This window comes from Diorhabda carinulata, chromosome 1 (genome assembly GCF_026250575.1).
Source record: "Diorhabda carinulata isolate Delta chromosome 1, icDioCari1.1, whole genome shotgun sequence".
Taxonomy (NCBI): Eukaryota; Metazoa; Arthropoda; class Insecta; order Coleoptera; family Chrysomelidae; genus Diorhabda; species Diorhabda carinulata.
The window spans coordinates 23,185,789-23,212,731 of NC_079460.1; the positions used below are offsets into that span (position 1 = coordinate 23,185,789).

Here is a 26,943-nt window from a genome sequence, read left to right on the forward strand (position 1 = left end):
ATTCATTTGGAGTCCAAGTGGTTATCTGTCTTAGCGAGTGCTAGTAGGTTAAAACGCGCGCGCGCGGGCTAAGTCACATTTTCAAATTCGAATGCGCTTGTAATCCACTCAAATATATACTCTGACGAATACCGGTTGCAGAAACAAATGTCCTTAATAAAAATGGAATACGCATACATAGGGTGAAGTGTAATTTGATTATTACAAAGTTTTTTATAAAAAAAAACTAATATTGAACGAAAATTCTGTGCTGTGAAGTGATAAGTCTGTGTATATCTTTGAAAAGTTTTTGCTGGTTGTGAATTTTTGCAAAAAAGTATGTATATCCTATCCGGTTTTACATTAATATGAATATTTTATTAATAGTAGAAGAATTTCAAGAAAAAAATTATCAAAATTATTGTTTTTTTAATTAGTTATCGGATTTTGAACATTGTTCATTGATATCGTCTTGCGTCATGTTCAATTGATGTGTCAATACAAATTTTTTCATTTCCATTTCTAATTAAAAACTAATAGTACATAAAATTTAATTATAGAATTTATGTTTGAATTATTATCTATATATTCTTATACGTGACATTTTTGCTATAAAGGATATTTTTTTATACAATATTATTGAATATTATGAGAAAGTGAAATTTCTTAAAACATTTTGTTTCGAGTCTCTTTTTTTCTAAATAATTTTTTTTCCAGTTCAGATTTTGCAATTTGTATACTTTACATAATTTTTTATCAGTGTTTTTCTTATATAAAGTTGATATGGATCCAGAAATCGCGATATTTAAAATCATTTATAATCTATTTATAACTTCCTGTTTATAGACATTTATTGAAAAAATTGATTACAAGTACGCAATTTAAATAAATTCAAAAGTTGTAGAAAATAATTACGTTTTAAAAAATTTATTTCAATTTCCTTTGCACTTTTTCAAACTTCAAACAATCTAAAGCTCTATAACGATTATTTTTTCAAGTTTTACTCACGAGGATTAACAATTTTTTTGTCACGTTTCATACCATGGTCAAGATGTTGTTTATTAAAAATTAATATTAATTCTGTGTATGTACGTTACATAATTTTTTTCGTAGTTTAGCTATACTTCAAAAAAACATTTAGCGATTATGTATAATTGGAAGGGGACATATTTATATAATTAAAAATAATTTATGTCCCCTGAAGTGAACCGATCTTTAATCCATGACCTTTTTCTTTGCTAATAACAGTAATATTTAAAAATAAATATTGAAGTTTGTTTAAGTACCGATAAGAAGATTTGTAATAATCCCATTTGAAATGATATATTACATTAGAAATTGAATCATTTTCTTTATCTTATCTTTTATTCATATATTGTATAACACAAAATTGTGATGGTAGTCCACAAATTAAGTTATAACAAATAATATTAATGGTGGGTTAGTAACGATTTTTCAACTTCAAAATCAAGTTTCGGTTCTGCCTGCTTTTTGACTTCATTGTGTGAGTAGGGATGCAGCAGTTGATTTTTATTGGTATACGGAAGGGACAGGGTCAAAGACAAGAATTCGCTCTTGGTACCCTTCTCAACATGTGCAACAAGAATACAGTCATCTATTCATTTATATTAGGTAGTCGTACCGATGGGAAATATGTGCGTTTACTCACATATTTTCACTTTACTAACCCCTAATCATCGGCGGCGCGTGGTTCAATACTTTGGGGATGCACAACGTATGCTGAAAATATTGGGTACCGCACAACCACGCCTAAAAATAATCTAATCAAACCGCCAAAAAACTTTTAGGGTTTCATTGAAAAAGTAATGGCTTGATTATCTACGATTATTATGACCTCCAATTTTGACCGTCGTTTCTGATCCTTGGGAGTATGGGGGAAAATAACTAAAATAATAACCAATTTTTCGAGTTTCGACCTTCGATATCTCGAAGCGTAGGGGTGTTAGAGTTTTTTTATTATATATCACATACTCTATAAGAAACCTCGGTGAAACTTGGAGGCCACAGAAATCGTAATCTCCCCAAATTCATATCTTACCCTGCTAATGTCTAAATAGATACATGAATGATAATTTTATACTTCACAAATACGTTTTGAAATGAAAATCAATACGTCTTTATTTTTTAGAGATTAATTTATCAAAAAATAATTTCTTGAAAGATAACATTGCGGGGGAATTTAACCTATTTTCACCCTTGTACTTCTAAGAATTTCTGTTCGATTTGAATCTTGGAACACCAGATTTTGTCTTTTCTAATGCCTTTGCTTCCTGTTAATAAACAGACTATTACTCGTAACCAGTCAGTTTATGTTTTATATTCACTACTTTGGCATTTAAATACATTATCAAAATTCTCACTTCGACATCGATTATCATAAAGGATTTACCGATCATATCTAATATATATTTCGATATGCTGTGAACGAATATATAGCGCTCTCGATTTCTTGGTTATGTATAATCAGCGCCTTGCGATATGGAGGTTTCTTTGAGAAAATAATTCATTGGTTTTTAATAAACATGATTATTAAATTATTGGGCTAAGAATTTAAATTGGTTTATATTTCTTAAGAAGGCGAATGTGCACTTATTGTGTCTATAATTACCTCGTTTTGCGTTGTAATATTTTCATCATGTTTTAATTTGTTTTTCTGTCAAACGTTGCGCTTCTCTAATTATTCTAATTTTATATTTCAAACTAAGAAATAATTTTTGGTCATCGCTTCTTTAGTAATTTCAGTTTGTTTGTTTGAAATTTTTGTGAAATAATGGGTGAACTTTACAAATTCAGGACATTTTCTTATAAAAATACTGAAAATGGCAAGAATATGTCCTTTAATTGAATTTATGAAGGATTAACAAATACATTGCTGATTAATTTATTGATCAAATTCAAACTGAAATTGGCTAATGATTGAGTCTAGACATTCAATTTAGTGCATCTTTCAAATCATGAAACATACCGAACAATCAATATAAATGAGTTTATCTAGAATTTTTTGTTGAATTAAATCAGGCGATGCCCCTGCAATGGCAAGCCACTGGCAAAAAAACTGAACACAAAGTTGTATTTTTCTTAGTAGAAATTCAAAGTTAATGGCATTGGCTTCAAAATCATCCTTCCTCAAGATTTTTTATATTAGCACTAATTAGGGGTAAGTGTCCCTTAAAAAAGGTTATCTACCTCCCCACTACGTCAACCGATACACATTTCCGTTAACAACAAATAAGAATTCTACCTGAGTATGGACATAACAAGTGATAAAGCTGCTCAAGCAGTCACCCTATTGCGACAAGTGGCCAGTGCACTGAACATGAGTCCTCTGTTTCCAGAGTTTAGCGTCGTTACCAAGAGACTGGTAACTTTAATCGAGAACGCTTGTTCTGCAAGAAAAAGGTGCGCATTCGAAAGAGATGACCGATTCATTGTCAACACATCACTGAGGAATTGGGCTCAGAGAAACGCGAGAACCTGCTGTAAGTGGCTGGACAGTCAGAAGAAGACTTAAGGCAGCTAACCTCAAGGCGAACAGGTCAGGTATTCGCCCCAAATTAACCCCAGCCCACCAAGTAGACCGTCTACGATTTGTCAGGAAACATGTTAGTTGGGCTGGTGAACAATGGGGCTCCGTTCTCTTCTCAGACGACAGTAGAGTTTGTCTGCATGCATAGAGGCACCTGGATGGTTTGGGCGGGTATTTCGATGGAAGTAGGTTTTTATTGAAACCGATACATAGTAGAAATTTTAGATAATCTCGTCATTTCCTACGTTAGTTTCATCGGCGAAAACTTCATCCCAATGCAGGACAATGCCTGTCCACATACTGCAGGTTCAGTACGGCAATATTTACAGAAATTGCTGCTATGGATTGGGAATCCTATTGAGCATTTATTAAGAGAAAACTTAAGGGTAGAAAAGTAAAGTATAGAATCTTAATCGATCTGTGGAAAACCGATTGGAAGCTATTATAAGAGCTAGGGGAGGGAAAAGTAAATACATTTTGTGAAAATATTACTTTTATTTCAATCAGCACTCTAGTTTCTATTTCCACCTTGTATATACTAAAAGTACTCTTTTTGATTTCCTTCTGCTTTATTTGTTTTTTTTTATTGAAAGTTCCGCTGATAATAGAGAATGTTTACTAAAAATCTAAATTCAATTACTGACAACTAACTACCTTCTAATTTCAAAGGAAGCTCATAACAAGTAATAGGTAATTGAAAATTTTGAAATTCCGATATCTAATTATCACTTGGACTTTAAAAGCAATCTTACTATATAGCTGCATACTTGACTCGTTATTACTCTGAAATTGTACACAATTATGACTCCAGTTTACACTAAGAAAAATGTGTTGATAATAAATGGGTGTATACTTGATTGCCTACATAACTAATTAGGTAGATTATGGATAGCGTGTTCATTTTTAAAACGGTTTGTATGAATATTTTATCCATATAACTGAATAACGATGTATTGGGATTGTTAGAAATGGGTTGTAGGTATAGTTGATAAATTGTTGTTTAGAATTTAGAAAATACAGTACTGCAGGTCTCGAAGATCTATGATTTATTTTTCTTTTCTCATAGGTCTTCAAATGTTTTTACAATTTTTCTCCAGAGGCCAAGCTTATGGACTATCGCACTCTGTTTTACTTCCCTTATATCTTATAAGAATTCTATCTTAGTATGGACATAACAAGTTATTAAGCTGATCAAGCAGTCACCCTATTGCGACAAGTGGCCAGTGCACTGAACATGAGTCCTCTGTTTCCAGAGTTTAGCGTCGTTACCAAGAGACTGGTAACTTTAATCGAGGACGCTTGTTCTGCAAGAAAAAGGTGCGCATTTGAGAGAGATGATTCATTGTTAACACATCGCTGAGGAATTGTGTTCAAATCTAATAAGATTTCAGAGAAACGCGAGGAGTGACTGTGAGTGGCTGGATAGTCAGAAAAAGACTTAAGACAGCTAACCTCGAGGCAAACAGGACAGGTATTGGCCTCAATTAGTCCAGCCCACCGAACAACCTGTCTACGATTTGGCAAAAAATTGTTGTTTAGAAATTAGAACATACAGTACTGCAGGTCTCTAAGATCCATGAATTATTTTTGTTGTCTGATAGGTCGTAGAAAAAAAAAGAGATTTTTGTAGAGAAATTCAAGATCTACAAAACAACTTTTGTATCACACATAGAATGGATTGTGATTTTTAAAAGTTTACTTGTAATGGTAAACCCCAGCTCTCCACCAATATTTGGCTTTTCGGGAATTTTTGTTACTTTAAATGTCTATATTGACCGGAGTACTGGTCCAATGGACAGTGTTGCAATTGAGAAAGGGGCTACGTTACGTCGCTGTTTACAGTGATATCATATCTACCAACTTCAGTCTACTAATTTTTTTAATTAGTTTGACATATCACCACTTTGAATTAGTTTTATATCGACGAGCGACGTTGCGATGTGTTGCGTGAGTCATGTGACGATGCGTCAAGCCTACATATAGTCCAGGCTATAATAAACCACAAAAAAACGTCAGCAACAATTCGCCGTTCGCGCCCATAGACATTATTATACTAATTTTTCGCCCATTCCCGGTTGGTTTGATGGTGAATATTTGCTTCTGTTTTGTGTTATTTTGTTGTTGAAACTAATAACTACGTATTAACGGTGCTGATTGCTGTGTGTTCAGTGTTGCGTGCATTTATTTATAAAATGGATTCTGACAGCATCGAATTAATAATATGAAAACCCTCCAGAGAAATATAACTTGTACGGAGACTCTAGATTTTTGTTTACTAAAAGATCCAGAGCAAACAACGGGCAGCCTAGCGCAGAACATTTGAAATTTTTCAATAAAAATATGTATAATTTCACATTCTACCAACTTCATTCGGCATATAATCTACTAATTTTCTAAAATTCGGGTTGGCAACACTGGCTGTGTACTTCGTTCATCGCCTTAACAAGAGACAGCAGATCAAGGGTGACAGCCCGTGAACGAAAGCGAGATATCGCAGAATAGCGTAACAAAAAGTTAAGAGGTGAAGAGTTTGTCTGAATGTCACATTATTCTTTCTGTTCAGATCAGATCAGATTATAACGTTTGTAATCATTATCTATCAATGTTGATCAAATTGTAATAAATGGAAATTCAGCCTGGATTATAACAAGAAAATCCACTATCGACAGCCGTCAATGTATGAGAAAATTGTACGAAATAACAAAGTACAAACCAAAGGGCCTATTCATTACCAAAATCAGCAAATTTGTTAATCATAACAAAGACGGAAATCGAAACTGCTAATAATTATGGACTAAGAATGAAACAAAGTATATATGTCGTAGGTCAATAGACAAGTTGGGATTTTAGCTAATATCCCAGGATAATGGGCAGTTGACGGAAGGCGCACCACGCATGCCTATTCTTCCGGAGTATTAGCTAAATGCCGGACAATAGATTATTCGTAGAAAAATGATCAATCGTTTGTCTATTCTCCTGGAACTTTAGCTAAAATTCGGATAACAGGGCTCACAAAATAAGATAAAAAAATAGCATAAAAGAAGTCTTATATCAATCAATCATTTATTGCAACACGTGGATGCTTGGTTAGGTTAGGTTGCTTCTTGTAATGATATTAGTTTTTCTTTATCGACATCCGAATATTAGCTAAAGTCATACGACATATATATTGCCCGCTAATTGCTTCTTCATCATAAATTTCCAGGATTTGTCGGAATCATTATGTTTCCATAAAACTCGTATTTATACAAAAGATCAACTTTCAAAGCGTCTTTTCATTTAAATCGTCTTTACAGTTGGAAAACTTTCACCATCACCCGTACATCCACTGTACAACTAGTAGCACTGTAAAAATTCTCTAGAAATTTTTTTTTACGATTCCCCTACGTTATTATTAATTTCTTCGATAATTTTAAAGGACGTAGCAATATAAATTGTTTCGTGTGTCCAAGGCAATAATTTTTTTCGCATTTATTGTTAATTTACTATTTATGAAGGTAGTTAAAATTGCAGGCAAAGGTGACAAAGACAAAAAAGGAATTGTTTCATTTCCTTTTTGCATTATTATATCGTTAAAACGACCTTACGTAATGAGAGTTCACACGAAAGAACGAATTGAGTAGGCATACTGATTTTATACAGGTCACGGTCGTATCATCTTGGACAATTTAAAATATTAAACGAGTGGGTTATCCCATTAGAACTGCATTAAAATACAATTAAAACTTTTTAAATTAGAATTATGAATGTAAAACACTTTTACTTCCAACCGATACGAGGTTGGTAGAAAAACTTCGTGTGCGTGTAGTATAGCCAATAACTACATACATAAAAAGCTGAAATTTTAAGGTTAGGTCACCTTTAATTAACCACCCGGAATTATTCGATCGTTTTCCACTTACCATTACTTAATACCCTTAACAGTCTCACACAGTACACCAATTCTGATATTTTTAAGTTAAAGGGCTGGAAAGAAATTAATTTTCGATCCTGAAACTCCTCAGGGATGCAACTTGGTATATGGAGGTAAATTGCCCTCAATCGAAATGTTTGGGCAGTTTTTATGAATATTGAATTATTCCTATATTTATCTCTGTCCACTCTGTCTGTCTATATTCCAATGAGAAAACAACCACTTTCCTGGCTCGTTCCGCGACGAATATTAAATTATATCTCTTCCTAATAACGTACGTCCATCAACCATCAACATCACCAATGACTTGTTACTGTCAAGAGTAATCTGCTCACCGGTTTCGCTGTTATTGTATCTCATCAGATATTATATTTACCCATATTCACCTGATCCGGTTCTGTTTCCAAATTAAAAATAGAGCTTGGTGGAAATCGATTTCAAACTCGCTAGAGCTGGAAAGATATTTGTTTATCTTTGTTTTTTTTTTCAGTAAAGCCGCCTTCGTATATAATATCTAATTAACTCGTTAATATAAAATTTTTAGAACATATATTGTGACTAAATTAAAACCTACTTTCTATCACATAAATAACAATTTTTATGAACTAAAAACTATAAATAATTATTTTGCTTCGGTATAAGAATGATATAAATGGTTCATAAAATGTCGACATATGTCGTACTTTCCACCTAAAGCTATTAACCAATCACTTTATGTTGTTCTTTGGAATGACTGGCAGTAAAAACTATATATACAGGATGATCTCCCTTAATTAGTAAGCTACAAATGGCTATAAAAGTTAGGTTAGAGATATGTTCTTAACATTGTAAAATTGATTTTATCATAAAAACGTCTTATCTTTCTGTCCTATATCAACAAAAGGAATTAATTACCTTTCAACTGTTAATATTTCTGTCATTATATGACAGTATCTTTTCTAAGTTATATTTACAAAATTATTTTGGACTACGTGAATAGTTCAGATTTTGTATACCAATATTTAATTAACGACTCTAGTCATTTGAAATATTAAACTTTCTAACACTGCTTACTTCACTCTATCTAAAATAATTAAGCTCATATGATATCTCGTCTGACGGAGCGCCATTCTGGTCAAATTTTGAATTATAATTTACCATCTACAAGCGGACAGTTTTTAAGCTAAGGCCCCCTATGAGATGGACCTCCTTAGTAAACTAAGTAAGTAACGAAGTAAATAAGTGGTCAGTGAATCGCTGTCAATAATTATATGTGCTGCTGCATTGATTTTGGAGCCTAATGGTTGGTTGTTAAGCAAAAATTAACTAAATTTTTCATAGAATTGCAGCTTGTACGCAATAAAAATGACACCAAACCGATAATGTTGCATGTGCGAAATCTTGCATGAACCATAACATTGAACGTTGTCTTGGGTCTTGAAAAATTGTGAAATGGTAGTGTTTCCAGTGATTTTAGCGGGTAAAAAATAATAATAATAAATTTTCAACTAATACGTTTTGGTGTTGCACTGGAGCATTCGAATCGAATTTTCAGTTACAACAGACATGGTGCTGACAATATTCATTTTCTCTCTGGTTCGAGTCACTTTATCTATACTGCGCATGCTTAAGATGCGCAGAACCGAGCTGGAACCTCGGAGGATAGAGAAAGCGTTATCATTCTGTCTTTCTAAGTCAAATCAGCTTCCACTTATAGAAAGTGTCCACATAGGAGTATTCCATATATGAAAAGATATCGAATAAATGCTGTAACCAATTCAGAATCAATAATGAACTGAATGAATAAGAACTTTATTGAAAATTCGGAATTGAATGATCTGAAAACAACAATTTTGAAGTTCGCTTGCAACCGGTACCGGAATTGACTTAGAATCAGACTAATGAACAAGCTATTACTAATATAGAAATGATTACATAATTAAGGAATTTTTTTCACTACCTTTTGAATAAATTTCATACTTCTTGGATGATAGTGTATGTTTTTATTTATTGAACGATCTTTTTATTTAAAAAAGTAATAACCATTGAAATAACTATTACTAATGCTACAGTTTTTTTGTTGACACACATTCCTTCCCGTATTTATTTTTTTTCATTTTTCACCTGAAAGAATTGTAAAATTTCACGGTCATGCTCATTTGCACTGATTAGATTCTGAACAGTAAAAATCCGCTAGGGTACCGTTAATTCAAATGCTATTGTTCCTTTCCTTTTAGAATAAAATGTCTAATTTTTCGGTACCCGTATCATTATATTTTTCATTCGAATCGGAAATTGAAATTTCAAACGCTTACCATTTCCAAATAAAAATTGAATATTTAATAATACTACATCGAAGGAGGTTTGAACAACTTTTACAAATTATATGTTTGCATTAAAACAATCAGTTAATGAAGCTGCCCTATATAATTACAGTTAAAAATTTAGAATGTTTTAATGACATCTAGTACTTCGTTTAAGTCGCAAACCCCGTCACCCCTTTTTTTTGTTATATAAACATTTCTATAGAACTAAATAGATAATTTCTGAACGCATCTAACAGAAAAACTCGTTGAGACTCAAAAAAATCCTCTCCATTTTCATAGTCTAAATAGAAAATCTCGCGATTCTAGTCCTCCATGTTGTTTAAAGCTAAACGCAATTAATATTCATTTACGTGTACTGCCTTTCTTTAATTATTTTCCCGAAATTTGAGATCTGGTCACTATTTTTATCCTTTATTAAAAAAAACAGGTCAACTATTGACTCAATTTTTTTCATTGTTTTTTGTTACAAGATTTCCGACTGTATTTGAGATAATATTCGTAAAATATGAAGTAAAATGAAGTTTTATTTTAATTGGAGTATCCAACTAAATATTATAGCATCTTACGTAGTACATAGGAATAACTTTCATTGACAATCTTGAAAAAGGAAAAACTATAAACGGCGATTATTATGCGACGTTTAAGCGCAAAAACGGCCGCATTTGACAAGACAATGCACCAGCTCACACATCTGTTGGTGCAATAGTCAAAATTAATTAATTAAAGTTTGAATTCCCACCTCATACACCCTCTCGGATTATTTTCTGTTTCCAGACTTAAATAAATGGTGAAGATTTTCCATCAATGAAGAGGTGATGTCGGCAATTAATGGCTATTTACTATTCTTATTATAAAAATGGAATCGACGTTAATAAACGTATATGGAGCTAAAAGCAGATTACGTTGAAATGGAATATATCTTTTTAGAAAATTTGTGTTTTCTTTGTTGGGCCGAGTACTTCTAAGACCATCCTCGTTGAACCCTATTCCAACTTATTAACTAGGAATATATAAATTCTTCATATAAATGATTCATACGTGTTTTACCGACACTATAGAAAGCAAGATTGCAACGCAACTGTTCATATTGTAACATTGACTTTTAATGATCGACATAACGATTTTTTTATTTCAAAAGTAGGCCAATTGATTTCTGGTGTAACATCTAGTTCGAAAATTATTTTTATTAACATTAACTCAATATAAAGAGTGTCTAATAAATAATCATACAAAAAAAACTTTTATATTCGAAGTATAGCCAATCGTATTCTATGGTTATAACCTAACGTTCAGTAAACTCTTTGAGATCTTGGTGATAACCATTCTTTGAGCTTAGATGCATTTTCAACATCTTATTTGGATTCAAATTTTTGCTACGTAAGAACTTCTTCATGGATCTGAATAACTAGTAATCTGACAGTGCAACCGGACTAAAAGCTGGATCTAGTAGGAATTCAATACCATCAAAATTCTTCACATAATTTTCGTACATTTCGGATAACTAAACCTAGATATTTCTCCAATAAAACCTCATACATTCGCAACTATATTTTTCGGCATTGATAACTCGACCATCGAATCGATCTTTGCGATGAGCTCTGGTAATTTTCTCTTGTCAAACCACTGATTTTCATTATTTTAGACAAATCCATTTCTCATTGCAAATAGCAATGTGTATATTGGAACGATCACCTTTCCGCAGGACAAGAAGCTGTTTACACACCTCTACTTAACCTTTATTGCTTAATTTGTATGACAACTTTTATATTATCTAATGATTTTAAATGGAGATGTATGGTACCTTTAGAAAGTCCGAGGGAGTTCGATAATGGGTTGGTTTTCTACTGTATGTGGACGAACTAAGCGTAAACGATTCTCAAGCGTCAATTCGCCACTATTAAAATGATTCAACACACACGCTGTGCTGTTCTCTCCTTAACTGCATCTTCTTATTCAATTTCACATATTTTTTTTGCTCCCACGGCCGCTTTAAACTTTTTTTTTTCAATAATACACGAATTTTATATTTATTCACTCCATGATATATATATATATATATATATATATATATATATATATATATATATATATATATATATATATAAGAGGAGGATGTTTGAATAAATAAAGTAAAGCAGTTGTAGTATTCATAAAATTAGAGACTAGTCTCTAAGTTACGACTTTTACCATAGAATTTGCTATAAATTTTTGTTTTGTTATAAATTTAAAAACCAAAATGTTCCAAGAAACTCGAGATGTAAATCTGAAATAAATGCTGGATGTCCAATAGAGAAGATGCAATTTCATGTTGACGTTCGACGCTGGCTTAAAGCGTTATATGAGGTCACGTCATACAATTTCGTAAATTAATCTTTAAAATAAAAGTTTTTTTTTCAGCCTTTGAAGCTTGACGCTGCATTAATTTAATATGGCGCTCAAGTTGAAATTATACCTCGTGACCTCATTTGAGGCTCTAAGCTAACATTGAGCGTCACCATGAAATCGCAACTTAATAAATTTAGAACACCAATACTGTCAAAATAATATGATGAAGTTGTTTTAGCTTCGTCAAATTTCGGTATCTTTACATTTAATCTTTATATATCAAAATAATACTAAACAATAAAATGATATATTTCGATTATTTGATTTTGAAGTACCATTCACCTTGCAATTTGAGTACATAAATTTCTGACCGAAGGTAAAATGGACAGGTATCACTCTTCGTACGCTACAAAACCTGTATTTCAAAACCATAAACTAAAAAGGAAGAAACAAACAAGTTTGAAAGAAACAAAACCAAAAAAAGCATTCAAGAACTAAGTACAAATCAGATAAACACCATATCCATATGTCTTCCTAACTAGCCATCTTTCGCGATGTAATTGTATATTTGTGAATGATTAATGGTTACTGAGGAGTACGGAGAATTTTAAACAAGATACTTTCAAAAAAAATAGTAAGGTACTCTTCGAAATTTCTTATTGTTAAGATAATAAAAGTTGGTGCATCAAATTTCAATAATGTTTATCGTGGATTATGAAGTAATTGGAAAAAAAGTTTTTAAATAGAAGTTGTGGTTATAACTGCAATAAAATGCAATGTTTGAGAGATATAACAAAAGTTGTTTTTTAACGTGATGTTAGTTATTTAGTGTGGATATTGGAAAGCTTTTCTTCTTTCATCTTTTTGTTTATTTTTTCGCACTAAGACTTCATTTCTCTCATGCTTTTCTATCCTTAACAAGAATTTTCATATTACCAAAGCTACAATTTTGATGGTGTGCAGAAACTTTGCAAGGAGTAATTGGGGTTGTGAAACAAAGATCCTACGGTGGATATACATGGTGAGACCAATCATCACATATGGGGCAGTGGTATGGAGTACTAGAACTAGTCTAAATACCACGAGGAATAATCTCCCAATGGTACAAAGACTGGCTTGCTTATGTGTAACAATGAAATCTTGCCCAACAACTGCAATAAGTGATTCTAATCTGGAAAAATCACTGGAACAGAAGGTAGATAGGAGCAAAACCAATTGTTGGGACAACCTACAGGGGCTTAGACAGTCAAAGACTCCGAATACTAACAGGAATTCTATCGGGGCACTGTCGCCTCAACAAACACCTAAAGATGCTAGACCTAGCAAATAATGCGACGTGTAGGTTTTGTTCCACAGAGGATGGAACCTCTTCCCATATTCATTCCAGAGCACTACATCTGGAAGCGTTTGAAATGGAAGTCGAAGATCTCTGGCAATTAGAGCCATCCCACATTATAGACTTTTTAATAGAAGTGGGATTGATGGATCGGCTGTAAATAGATTCTTTGAAAATTCTTCATTGACTCATTTTCATTATATTACCATATTAATTTAATTTTCATTCCAATAAAATAAGATTTACACTATCATCTCAATGGTATTTGTAAAGATAAGTTGTTTTTACCAAAAATGCACTCATTTTTAGAAAAATAATTTTTTCCATCAATTTTTGTTCAATATTCTATATAATATTGAACATTTGCTCATTTTGGAAAATCTTAGATATTTGCTGATGGTTTTTAGTTTTTTTATTGATAATAATTATTCAAAATTTCGTATGTTTGCCCATCTCTAGGACTCACTTCGGCAGATCAAATTTTTTTGTGCGCTTGTCGAACGATCTTCCAAATTCGACACAAATAGTGCGCGCTATATGCACGAAATGTTTTTCTAAATGTCCCTGTACGCTCGATCCACGTGCGCTACTCTCACCCCACCATCGTGAGATTAGTTGCATTGTTTCTTTCATAAAAAAACTTTAATAGTTAAACACACAGTCTCTTTTTTTATTTAATTCTAACTGAAAATATCTTATAAAATCTTGTATAAATCGTTACGAAGCACACAGGGTCATTCATGGGAACCGGATGTTTTTAAAATAATCATAAAAAATTAAATATTTACTTTAAAAAAGTTTTATTGGTACAGAGACACTAGTTAGTTCGTAGGATTTGGTATTTACGCACTAACGAAAAATTATGTCCGGTAAGTGATGTCCATTTTGGACAATACATTGTTGTAGCCTTTGACAGAAACTGGCCTCAATTCTTTGCAGCATGTCAATCTGGGCGACGTGTCGACGAATTGTGATCTTTAGGTCCTCCAAATTACATTCAGATGAAAATGGGTTTCGTCACTCATTAACAATTTCTGCCTTTGAATAGAGCGGGATGGGCTTCTGCCAAAAGCTTCCTTTATTCGTTGAATGTTCTCCGGAGTGCTAGCAGTTCGTTGGGGATCCGGTGGTTTTTTTTTCAAAATTGATCCACTTGTTCGAAGGTTGTTTCGACGTTTCGACATTATTCGACATTATTAAAAAAAAACTAATTTTAAAACAGAAAAGACCTAAAGTCAAGAACATTTAAATGCATTAAATAAATAACTTGATATTTCATCCACTATCAATGTTTGAATATTAACTGTAAATTATTTTGCATAAAGAGATGTTTCGACTTGAAATAGTGAAAAATTAATAACTCTATCCACAGTATGGTATGCTTCAATGAGTTACTAGGCGATCCCTGTATTAATAATAATGATGTAGGTAGTTACCCAAGCTGCAACAATTAATGTATGTGTTCGTTTCGCTATAAATTGAATCGGTGGCGGTCATGTTATTATAGAACTACTTTCTATGCCCTTTTTCACATCCGCCCACACAAAAAATTGGTCATTTATAAAGTCATCTGTATACTTCTACTTATAGATTGTCGGATTATATCTAAATATATTTTACCTGCTTGCTAGCTGGATACATTTATGAATGCGTGTTGAACAAAATTTTTATGTCATATAAAAATTAAAATTACAACAGAATTTTGCAAAATGACTACCTGATTGATTATTTGTCTACCTAAAACGAAAAATAGTTTTAAAGTGTGGAATTGAGATAAATAAAAGAATTATTATTTCATCTTTCATAAATAATTTATTGATTTTCGGTCTAATTTAATAAATAATGGACTTTGTTATGGAAATATTTTTGACGTTACGTTCTAATCTCTAGATTTATCAGAATATTTCATTAACATATCTCATATATGAATTAATAGATCATATACGTCATATATATATATATATATATATATATGTATGTATCTATATGTATATATATGTATATATGTATATATATATACATATATATATATATATATATATATATATATATATATATATATATATATATATATATATATATACAATGCGGTCCATATGTATGAAATAAATTCAATTTTAGCGCTCTTATATACTGTGTGTGTAAAAACCTGAAATAGGTCGATCTCTCTGAATTATAAGCACCCCCTCGGAAATTTTAAATGAGAAAGGGGTGGTACCTTGTTGGAAAGGGATTTTAGTCCTCTGTTCAATAAGTTTTTTAAATTTAGTGCAATCATAACTGAGAATTTTCATTTTTAAATGTGAAATTTTGATAATGTCTATCACAAAACTTTTAATCTCAAGATTAGTCAAAAATCCAAATAAACAATATGAATCTAGTAGGCTGCTGTCATTTAGGTATTTACTAAAAGACGTCAGTACGCGTGCGCGTTTAATTATGGCTTATTTGTCCGAGACTCAAAAATCGATTCTAATTATGATTGGACAAAAATTCAAAATGGGTTCATGAAATTTTTCATAATTAATTTCCTGGTCAACACGTTTCGCAGTCTACAACTGAAAAAAAAGTTTCGTGAAACTGGACATGTAGAAAATATTTTCTGATGAAGCGACGGAACGGTTAACAAACCGAACTGTAGATATTGAAGCAGAGAAAATCCTCATTGGATGTGTGGAGCTCAGGCTCAATATCCTAAAAAAGTGAATGTTCAGGCCGGTATCATTAACAATAAAATTATTGGCCCTTATTTCTTTGAGGGCACAGTTAATGGTGAGGTTTATCTAGATTTTTTGATTAACTTCTTAGTGCCTACAATACAAAAACTTTTTCCTGATTTTAATAATCGAAATGAGACAGATCGATCTATGTACTACCAAGAAGACGGAGCTCCACATACAGCTAGAAATTATTTAGACGAGTTTTTTCCCAATAGGTGGATTGGAAGACGTGGAACGATCGAATGGCCGGCTAGATCCCACGATTTGACTTCTCTTCATTACTCCTTATGGGGTTATTTGAAATCTAAAGTATATTTTAATAGACAAGACAATTTTGCTGATTTAAATTCCAAAATCGTCTCAGTTATTGTCAAGAAGTGAATATAGATAAGTGAATATGGATAATAAATATTATGCGACATTTTATCTTCATTCTACGTAAATTTTGTGATAAAAATTTTTCATCTTATAAATTAATTTTCTCAATTTGAGCTTATCAGATTAAAGCAATTTTAAAAAACTTCATATTGCTAAACAGAAGACTAAAATTCCTTCCCAACAAGGTGCCACATGACCCCCTTTCTAATTTAAGGGGTATTGTAAGCCGTCAATTTAAGAATAAAACTCAATCTGTTTCAGGTTTTTTTCACATAGTACTTAATAGCTAAAATTGAATTTATTCCACATATATGGACCGCTTCGTATATGAATTGGAACCAAGTCTTTGCCAGCTGGATAGATAATCGTTATCGTAGTGGGAATGTGGCAATACTAAACAATCAAGTGTACTAACTCTAATATATTCCGAGCTATTAATCGTCTGTGACTGAAATTATGGTCAAGTACAATATAAAAATATGTAAAAGAGTATAACAATGATAAAATTTAGTTACAATAGTTAGTCAAAAAATGCGGCGTTTTAAAATTTATAGACTAATGTAAACTACAAAAATTTATTATCATTCATAATCTAACCAATGAATATTAACAACGATTTTTATAAAAACCATAACCAATAACCTTAATATTTCTATCAAGCGTCAATTTGAATATTTATTTCTGAAATCGATTGATTTAATGTTTTTTTAAAAGAAATAACCAATTTTAATTCGCCGCAATTCTTGATTAATTTGCGAAACTCGGTGGCGCTCGTTTCGGTAAATATTAGTCTTGATGAACAGTATTCCTTTTTTCATAACTAGTTACGTAAATAACTATTATTTTGACAAAAATAAATAGTCGTAATTTTTGTTGACACTTTTAGTTGCTGTGACGGAATAGTTTTAATACTTTTACTGCTTTTTGTTATCTTTATCTAAAGTCTATAATTACTACGGCGACAGTCATACCCAACATTTGAATTCCACAAACGGTAATTGTTAAGAAACGAAAAGAAAACGTCTAGGCTTACAGGTAGATATGTATTTTTAGAGGTAGATACCGATCGTCTGATAATCTTATTTTTAAAATGATAGCAAAATGTACATACTTTTTTAAAAGAAATATTCTGTATTAGATCACATTTATAAAATCGGGCTATAAATACAACAAAAATTATATATTATATTCCATGTTTATGGGATCAAATTGTTAACTGGTCCCAGAAGTATCTCGCCCTATAAAAAAAATTTTGGAAAAAAGTATATAGACATCGGTCCGGCGAACATCCATTCCAATCCGACAAAAAACACAGTCCGTTGTCCGGTGAAAAAAAAATCGGACGGCTACAAGCACACTAAACGTATCTGAAGAAATGGTATTTCTGTAGTTTTAATATGGTTTCCTTTATTTATCTGTGGGTTATGATTTCTATGATAGATCTGTCATGAATGTCACAAATGTCACTCTCACAATTGTCAATTTTGATTGATTAGAATAAGATAATAGAGGTTAATTAATGTAAGTCAAGAAATATCGCTTATTTAAGAAAGAGTTGAAGAAATAAACGTTAAATGTCTTTTCTTTGTTTTTTAGGTTAGATTTAGTTATGTAATCTAAAAGATTTCATTAATATTACTTAAGTAGTGCATTTGTCATAAAACTAAAATATTTGTTTTTTAGAGCAACACATGTGTTTATTTCAATTAATTTGAAAATCATCTTATATACAATATATTATATATATTAACAAATAGAACAAAAATTAGACGGCTTATTTTATTGCTCATAATAACTCGTTTAAACATTTTTACAATAATTTTTTTTTACAATAAATCAGTTTATATTAAACTTTTGAAAATTATATTTAAGTTAAGAAATTATTGGATTTATATAAATCTCGAATTATATTTAAATTATACAACTGCTTGGAACAGTTCACAGAATCAATTATATCATAAATAGTAATTTAAATACGTGATAGCCAGTTTTCCTTGTAGAGACTTGAAAAAATTTGGTGAAATTCAAGGTTATTCAATGTAAAATTACTCTTAATTAGCATGTTAATTATATTTAAAAAAATACATTATTTGTAACTTATTTTGTGTATAAAATCGTACAGACATAATATCCCATAAGGCGCATGGATATTTATTATTATATCAAAAGGTTCTTGACCTAATGCAGAAACCGTGATAAGCCGCATTTATAAGTTTATAAATTTCATAGTTCGATGAGATAATTTCTGGGTCACTTTCATACCATTGTTTCACAATATACTCTATCACTTGTTTGGTAAAATTATATTATTATTATTAGTAGTAGATTTACAAATTTATATTTATGAAAGAGAGAAATGCTTTATTGTTAAAAAATTGTTACAATTTGTAGACATAAACTTGTAAAAACTAAAGAACAAACATAAAAATAACTAAATAAAGATACAAATGGAATTAAATTTCAATATAAAGAATAAAACCATAATGAATAACAAAATAGGTAATAGTAATAAGTAATAATTAGTATATGAGTCCATAGCAAAATTATACCAGTATGCAGCATGTCTGGAATTAAATATTATTAGAACAGAAGTCGTTTAAGAGTAGAAGACACTTTCTAGTCTTTTATGCCCTCAAATTATCGCGGAATGCGGAAAAAGATTATATAGATTTGATTTCAATTGGCAAGTGATTGTGCATTTTTTGCATTGTAAAATATTGAGCCCTCAACTAATTCTGAACGTGGAGTAGGTAGATAAAGGTAGTGCTCCGCGTTCCTAAGTGCAACGAAATTGGAGAAGCGTCCTTACCAATTAGGTAAACGGATTTGAAGATGAATAAAGAAGGAAGAGTCAGAAATTGTAGTCTTTCAAAGAAGTCCCTGCTGTGTAGTCTGAATAAATATCTAACAACTCTCTTTTGTAGTTTGAAGATTCGCTCAAATTGAGTCGGACCATACGTACCCCAGAAGGGGTTTTCTCTACATAAATTTTTATCTTTTCAATGTTTTATGGATAGTTACGTTCCATTAATAAGCAAATTAGTAAACGCAGATCCTCAGAACTTTCCAATACTATTTTTTCATTTTTAAATATGCTCTGTTTGTGACCTCCAAAAATCCGTATAGCTTGTTCGTTTTAATTTAATTATTTACTCTATGAAACAATGGTTACTAACTATAATTACTCACATTTTATATAATTGAATCAGCATCCAGTCAGCTCACTATCACGTGTAGTTGCTTCCCAACCTTCAGAATATACGTTTTGTTTCGAATTTCGCCAAAAACGTTGAGGCACATTAGGAACATTCCTAAATTACTCAATAAATGTAATATTCAACTTTGCATAACCTACAACGTCATTTACATAATGAGCAGTTGCCATATCTGGCGAAAACACAAAATTTCCTTCAGGTTGCATTTTATTTATGAACTGCATTAATCTAGATTTAACATAGTATGTTTCATATATTTACAGAATTTTTGGAAAAAAACTCGTTGCAACCGAGACTTCTAAGTTCTGTTTTTGTTCCATTTGTTGCTTTATTTTTTACTCATCTCCTGTTCCTTTGGAATTTTGCTCACAAATTTCTCATCAACATTGAATTTTCTGCCCAATCTTCTTAAATTGGGTCCCAATTTTCCCTCTCGAACCGCTTTAACCAAAGTTTCTACCTGATATCTCAACATACCAACAGATTTCGTGAATTGTTTGTCTGGATATTCCAATTCTTACAAAGTGATTAACCTTAAACGATTTCCTAAGATCTTGATTTTTTCCATAAAACTTGGCAATTATTTTACGTGATTTTACTTCTAATAGAAACGTTATGTTTATACTTGGGACACTTTACAACTGCCAAATTACGAAAAATAATAAATAACATTCTTAATGACCGCTTACTTTATTTGCTAAGCTGTCTAAATATTTTTTGTCTCCACGCTCTTAAATAGTCTAAAGGATTCATTCCTGTCGGGTTATCCTAGAAGCCATTTCATAACTAATTGAATCTTATCAGGGGTATAACAGGGGTATAAAAAATAGTTCCATGGATATATATTCTCAAAAACGTTTCGGTTTGAATTTTTCTATCAACATTAGTACTCTTTCCACTTATGAAGAATTAATGAAACTTTTCTTTTGTTACAGGGAAATCAAAATGTGGAAAGAATGGTTCTTATTCATGAGCATTCTTGGATATTGCCTTGGTGCTACTTTGGAAATATGCCCGGAAGGTTCTTCATGCCATAATGCTCCAGAACAATTGCGAGTAACATCTTTCGAATTTTTGAGTAAGATGTCTCAAAAGGATTTCCGATCTATAGGGAGTCTAATTTTATCAAATGCTTCAGTTAACAAAGTAGATCCTAAGTTGAAATACCTCAAGAATTTGGAGTATTTAGACTTATCACATAACAGTGTTCAAGTATCTTCAATTCCAGCTTTGAACAGTTTGAAAACGTTAATATTAAAATCCAACGATTTGAAAGATATCAGCGTATCTAACCTGCCACAAAATTTGGAACATTTGGATTTATCTAATAATTTATTAAGTGATATTACAAGAGACTGGAGAATGCTTAAAAATCTGAAAACTCTGGATTTATTCAAAAATCCTATAGACTGTGATTGTAACAACGTACTAAATCTTGAATTACTGAATAAGAGCGGCATCATAATACCAAGGCCTTTAACTTGCCATTCCCCTTCAAAATTTGCTGGTAAAGATGTTAGTGCTGTGACTTGTTCACCAGCAGATATAATGCAGTACGATGAACCAGTAGAAGGTTCTGGTGATCCTGATATCTTCGAAGATTCATATACCGAACAATCCTTAAATGTCCCCGTGGTAGATGAAGAAGAAGAGGAAGATCGAAATGCTACTGCAAATACGTTTATAGACGATGAAGAAAAACTTATTGTTAAAACAACCACAATAGATTCGTTACATGATACATTCGGAGAAGAAGGTAGCGGCGATGAAGGCAGTGGTTTCGGAATTATTCCAGAATCGGGAGTTTTAGGTTGTATAGAAAATTGTAGCACTCCCAAACCTCTTGATAAAGATTCTACCGCTTCACCATTGCCTGGTATTTTTGACCAACTTAAGATGGTTATAGATGATATTAATATATTTAAAGAATCTGAACCTTCAACATCTACCTTGATGAGTTCAACTTCTACGATTACCGTAACTACCACAACAACTGAAGTACCCGTCAGTCCAGTAGTTGTACCAGATGAAGAACCTACTATGTTAAAAGAACGTACTTCTCTAAATGAAAACACACACGAAAGTATGTCTACGGATAATCAAGAAGATGCTAATATTACTGCAGCTGGTGAACTAGAACGAGCCTCAGTTACACCTAAAAATACTACAGCTGTTTATGCAATTGTAGGTGTTGGTTTATGCATAGCAGTACTCTTCATTATTGCGTTTGTTAAAAAACGCAAATCAAAGAGAATGAAGAATAATAGACGTGAAAATACTACCACACTTTTAGGTGAAGAAATGAAGCCTTTAAGCAAACCTCCATTAACTTCAGTAAACGATAAACCTGCGAGAAATTCCTCCAACATTCCCGAACACATTCCCCTTATCAACGGTCAGAACGGCAAATCAAGAGACGATACTCCTAAGCTCACGTCTTTCACACCACTGGCACACCCTGAGTTACCAGATAAAGGTGATGAAGATGAACCCTCATATTATAACGGCACGGTAAGAGAACCAGAACAAGAAGTTGACATTAGATCTAAATCACCACCAGAGCTACAAACCCCTCAAGGAACGAGAGTCACTATAAGGGAATCTGAAATTCCAGAGTCGATTCCAAGAACCCCGTTGCTAGTCCATCGCCAGAAAAATAGTGATGGTGAGATCGTCACTACGTTGGTATCTTGAGAAATGTAGTGAAGTGAATACCTCAGTATTTATTACCTATTGAATACGTTTGTGATAAAATTAACTTATTTGCGTCGTTCCTAGCTTGGGGTGCATGATATTTATGTCATACAAATCTACAGCGAAAAATTTTGAAGATAAATCAATACAGTTATTTTGTATTTTGTGAATGAACTTGTACACTGTAAAAATTTTCGTTTCGGGCTTACTATTTAAGAGCAAATTTTTTCGACTGTTACAGACTATACTTACTTTATATTTATATTATACAGAATGGGCCTCAGAAAAATCGATATTCAGGAGTATGTATTAGATACAGACAATTGTCCTTTGTCAATCCCACCCTCTTCCACTTCCATTAACCCTTATTTTTAAATGTACTATCCACGATTTTTTTTCAGGTCAAAGACTTATTTTTTGTTAATGTGTTTTGTCAATTCAAAATAGATCAACCATTTCAATATTAAATTAAGATGGTGTCCATTCATTCATTATTGAAATTTTAAAGTATTTTAAGGTTACAACGACTGCATTCATATCGTCTTAGTTCTTCTTCAAAGCGGATTGAGCTTCATAAATTTTATCCCCAGAAAAAGAAATCCAAGGGTGTTAAATGGGTAAGACATTCTATAAACTCTCTTCTTCCAATCCAATCAAATAGTAAATGGTTCAATAAGATATTGCTTCCTAGCTCTACTTCAATGTGGAGGTGCTTTGTTTTCTTGGAAAAACAGATCAAATTCCTGTCCATACTTTGTTGGGTATGTGTTTCGTAATATACTCGAAAAATTTCATCAGCCCCGTACCATTTACACAGAAATAAACGAAAAAAAAAAAAATAAAGAATTTGAATTATTATTTATTTTGTCAATTTCACGAAACTGTAGTTATGTGTAAGGGTTATTTTTCCTACCAAATATTACCTTTTATGGATAAAAATTGGTGTTTTATAACTGTAGGAAGGATAGAGGGCCAAAACATGATTCTAATCTAAAGTATTATGATTTAAATTTAGTCCTAACACGTTTTTCTTAATCCTTTTTCTGATTAGCTATTGATACTGTTTAACCATATTTTCTTACTCTCCCTGATATTGAGTGATCAAATTTTTTGTCTTCATGAAATAAACTCGCCCTATTAAAAAAATACCCAAATTCTTCAAAAAATAACGTTATTAAGAAGTTGCCTAATTACTCATTTTTATCAAAAATTCGGGGTTAACGAAGTGGAAGTTAGAAAGCTGACAAATGATGTTTGTATGAATACAACAAAAATTGGCGCGTTTTAGCATTTCTTCACTAATTAATGCCAATTATCGAAGTGAATGGTTTTTTGTGGCTCACTCTGTATATATATTTGTTGCCAAAGTGAACCCACTATTAATGATAACAAAGACCAGGAACTTGCTTTTGGGAATACTTTATTAGGGGTTTCAGTTTTACAAAAATTGTGACACAATATTTCCTAAAATAAATATTTATAGGATCAAAAATGATCCTAATACTTCTGTAAAACATAAACCAAAGGTTATTAGAAAACTGAGACAAGAAAATTCGAATAAACGTTGATTATTAATTTAATAGAAGAGGTCAAATTTTCAATAATCCAATTAAATTCCATACTACTTAATTCCATATTATAATTAGTAATTTCAATAATAAATATTCATCAGTAACCTCATCATCAGTCAAAAAAATAATATTTCTAATAGAAAATAATATAATTTTATTCGAATTTTTTTTAAAATGCTTGTGTGATCTGGTCCGAAAATATTTTTCAATGTAAGGTATATTATTTCTGCGATCGGTAAACAGTCAAAAACGCATTTAGCATAATGAAAATAATCATTGTGCCAAATTGTGTTTAGTAGCTGTATATTTGTTTATAAATGACTGATAAAAAACCATAGAACGTGCTTGATCGATTTAACCCATGATTTTACTACAGATATAGTGAAAAAATGAGAAAAAAAAAATTGTCAGTTGGTTCATAATTAACAAAACACGATGCAGTTATAGGTATGCTTGTTTTAAGTGTATTGAAAATCATTTCGTTTTTGATATTTCGATAGTAATATCAAAATTATTAATAGTTTGACAATAGATCAAAAATTCCCAAGCTTCAGTTTTACTATTTTAAAAAATTAAATCAAAAAGAGTACATCTTGATCTAGATTTGGTTAATATTTTTGTAAATTGCATTTAAGGATATATAATTATATTTTCACGTTTTTGAGTAGATTAATCCATCATAACTATAATTTATTTGCATGTACTTGTGTTCATTGAATCGGAAAATATATACTGCGTATATTGATATATGTATATTACCAAACGAGGACACATTTCCTTTTTTTAATCGCATTTAGTTGTATTCTCTTGTTATAACTTTGCAAAGACAGTACTAATTATATGTTTATTTGACCTAGTCTTACTCTAACAATTAAAAAAGTTAGTATATTGACGTGTCAAATTTCTCGGCTTTGATTCAGATCAATTTGTTCCTGATTACTGACCTATTATTTCACTCTAAACAATTAGAATGTGCTTTTGTCTTTTCTTTTATCAAATAAACAAGATAACTTAGATAAGAGTGACTGTCTCAACCCATCAACGCCTGGTTTCTTTTTTAAAGAAAAAGTTAGTTCTTTGTACTTTTCAAAATTATAACCAAAAGAAAACTTTTCGAAATACGCTAAGCGCTTTGACTACCTACTAGTTGATATTTTTCAAAAAATACATATTAATAATTCTTGAATCTTGTTTATTGATTTTGATCTAGAAAATATTAATAAATTCAGTGAAGTTTTCCAAAGCATTTAATCATATTTTCGTCATAGTATAAGTACTCTTAAAGTTGGAAGTAAGCTAAAAAAATTTGCTTTATTTTGTCCATTATTGGGCTAAATTTCTAACTTTTCTCTGATAAATCTAGTTTTAAATGATCAACAAAGTGAATAAAACGTGAATTTTTCAAAAAACGATCCCTGCCAATGGAGTTGATACCAAGTTCGTTTTTTATGTCTCATTCACTGCATCAATAAAACTTCTTCCTTGGTAGATTACTGTATTCACTAAGAATTAGAATATCTTAAGACAAGGACAATTTTTAAATATCTTATCAATTACCATACATAAAACGTCATCTATTAAAAATTTCACAGGAGAACATCACCTGAAGAAAAGTTCTCTGACTTGGTTCAAATTCGTCTTGATCCAAAAGAAAATAATTCGACTGTGACAGTTTTGTTTATCAGTATTTATTAATGACGATGGTTCAAGAATATCTGGTTAAAAACCTACAACGTTGTCTACAAAATCGCCTCCATCTTTGTTGGTTGGTATGCCAGAATCCAATGGTTCAATATATATCTGGTCAACATTTTCGCAATTTCTGGAGGCACCTGGCTGAACTCCGCCATATTTTGTGACAGGATTTTCAAAATAAAAAGGTATATACTAGCACAAAGTTTGGTTCAATGGAACTTGTTTGAATTATCAGGTAAACAACGCTCGTACTTACTTGATGCCCGATCTATACTATATGGTTTTGTTTTATTTGCTTTTTTTAACTGTTTTAAATAGAAAACGAGCGCCATTTCGTTAAAATAAGACTGCAGCGAAAATATTTAGCGGAGTCTACACTTGTGTCCAAAATGCGTTAATGGGTTAATAATGTTTGGTTGAAATACAAGATAGAATTTTTGTAATAACACTATATGATTATTAATTTGTTATGTAAGATTGTCTTATGGTGCAATGATACGAAAGAACCCTTTCTTGTGAATAAAATGAATGATTTTTCTTGAATATGTACAAAATAAAACTGAAAACTTAGTGAAATTTCACTAATTTTTCTCTGATTGGGGTTGTTCATTTTATATTTAAGTCAATGGGAAAATGTACTTTTATTACTTAAAAATATGAAGTTATATAGATATATTTTGTAAATTTTGTGTAGATACACAGATAGTAGATATGTTACATAACGTAATGTAAACATAAATTTTCAATTTTAGTAGTAACCTAAAAATTGTGTCAGTCATAAGTGGATAATTGTTTTATTTCAAATTATAATTATTATATTCTTTGAATCATATCAAAGTACATTGCAAATGCATATATTAAATTCGTATTGTTAAATCAAATACCAGTAGAATCATTTCTATGATTAGCGTTAATTTTTTCATTTACTTTTACCCACATTTAAGATACTGAACGTTCTCGAAATGTATTTTTTTAATTGAATCGTTATTTATTTTGAAGTGTGATTTTGTACACTTGTCACAAACACAATATGTGTGTACTTTTATATTTTTTAATATTTAGCTATACGTACCTATAAACACATCAATAAGCTTTATCTGTATTAATTTCAATTATGTTTTGTGAATAGTATTAGTATTAAAAGCAATTGTTCAAATGAATATAAAGCAATGTTCTATGGTTATGTTACAGTTTAAATCATATATTCCGTTTTTGTTTTTAATGTATAAATTTTTAGAGAGAAAATAAAGTTTCTTAAATACAA

General features: G+C 31.3%; 1 protein-coding gene across 1 annotated transcript; it reads left to right on the plus strand.

Moving 5' to 3' along the window:
* On the plus strand, positions 1 to 26,943 carry LOC130896237 (protein windpipe). The gene is made up of 2 exons (XM_057804190.1): positions 1 to 316; positions 20,655 to 26,943. Exon 2 carries the CDS (start codon positions 20,665 to 20,667, stop codon positions 22,411 to 22,413), a length of 1,749 nt encoding a protein of 582 aa, XP_057660173.1. The 5' UTR covers positions 1 to 316; positions 20,655 to 20,664; the 3' UTR covers positions 22,414 to 26,943.

What these genes read in the sequence shown, in the direction of transcription:
- LOC130896237 (XM_057804190.1), top strand. Translation starts at nt 20,665, where the DNA reads ATGTGGAAAGAATGGTTCTTATTCATGAGCATTCTTGGATATTGCCTT.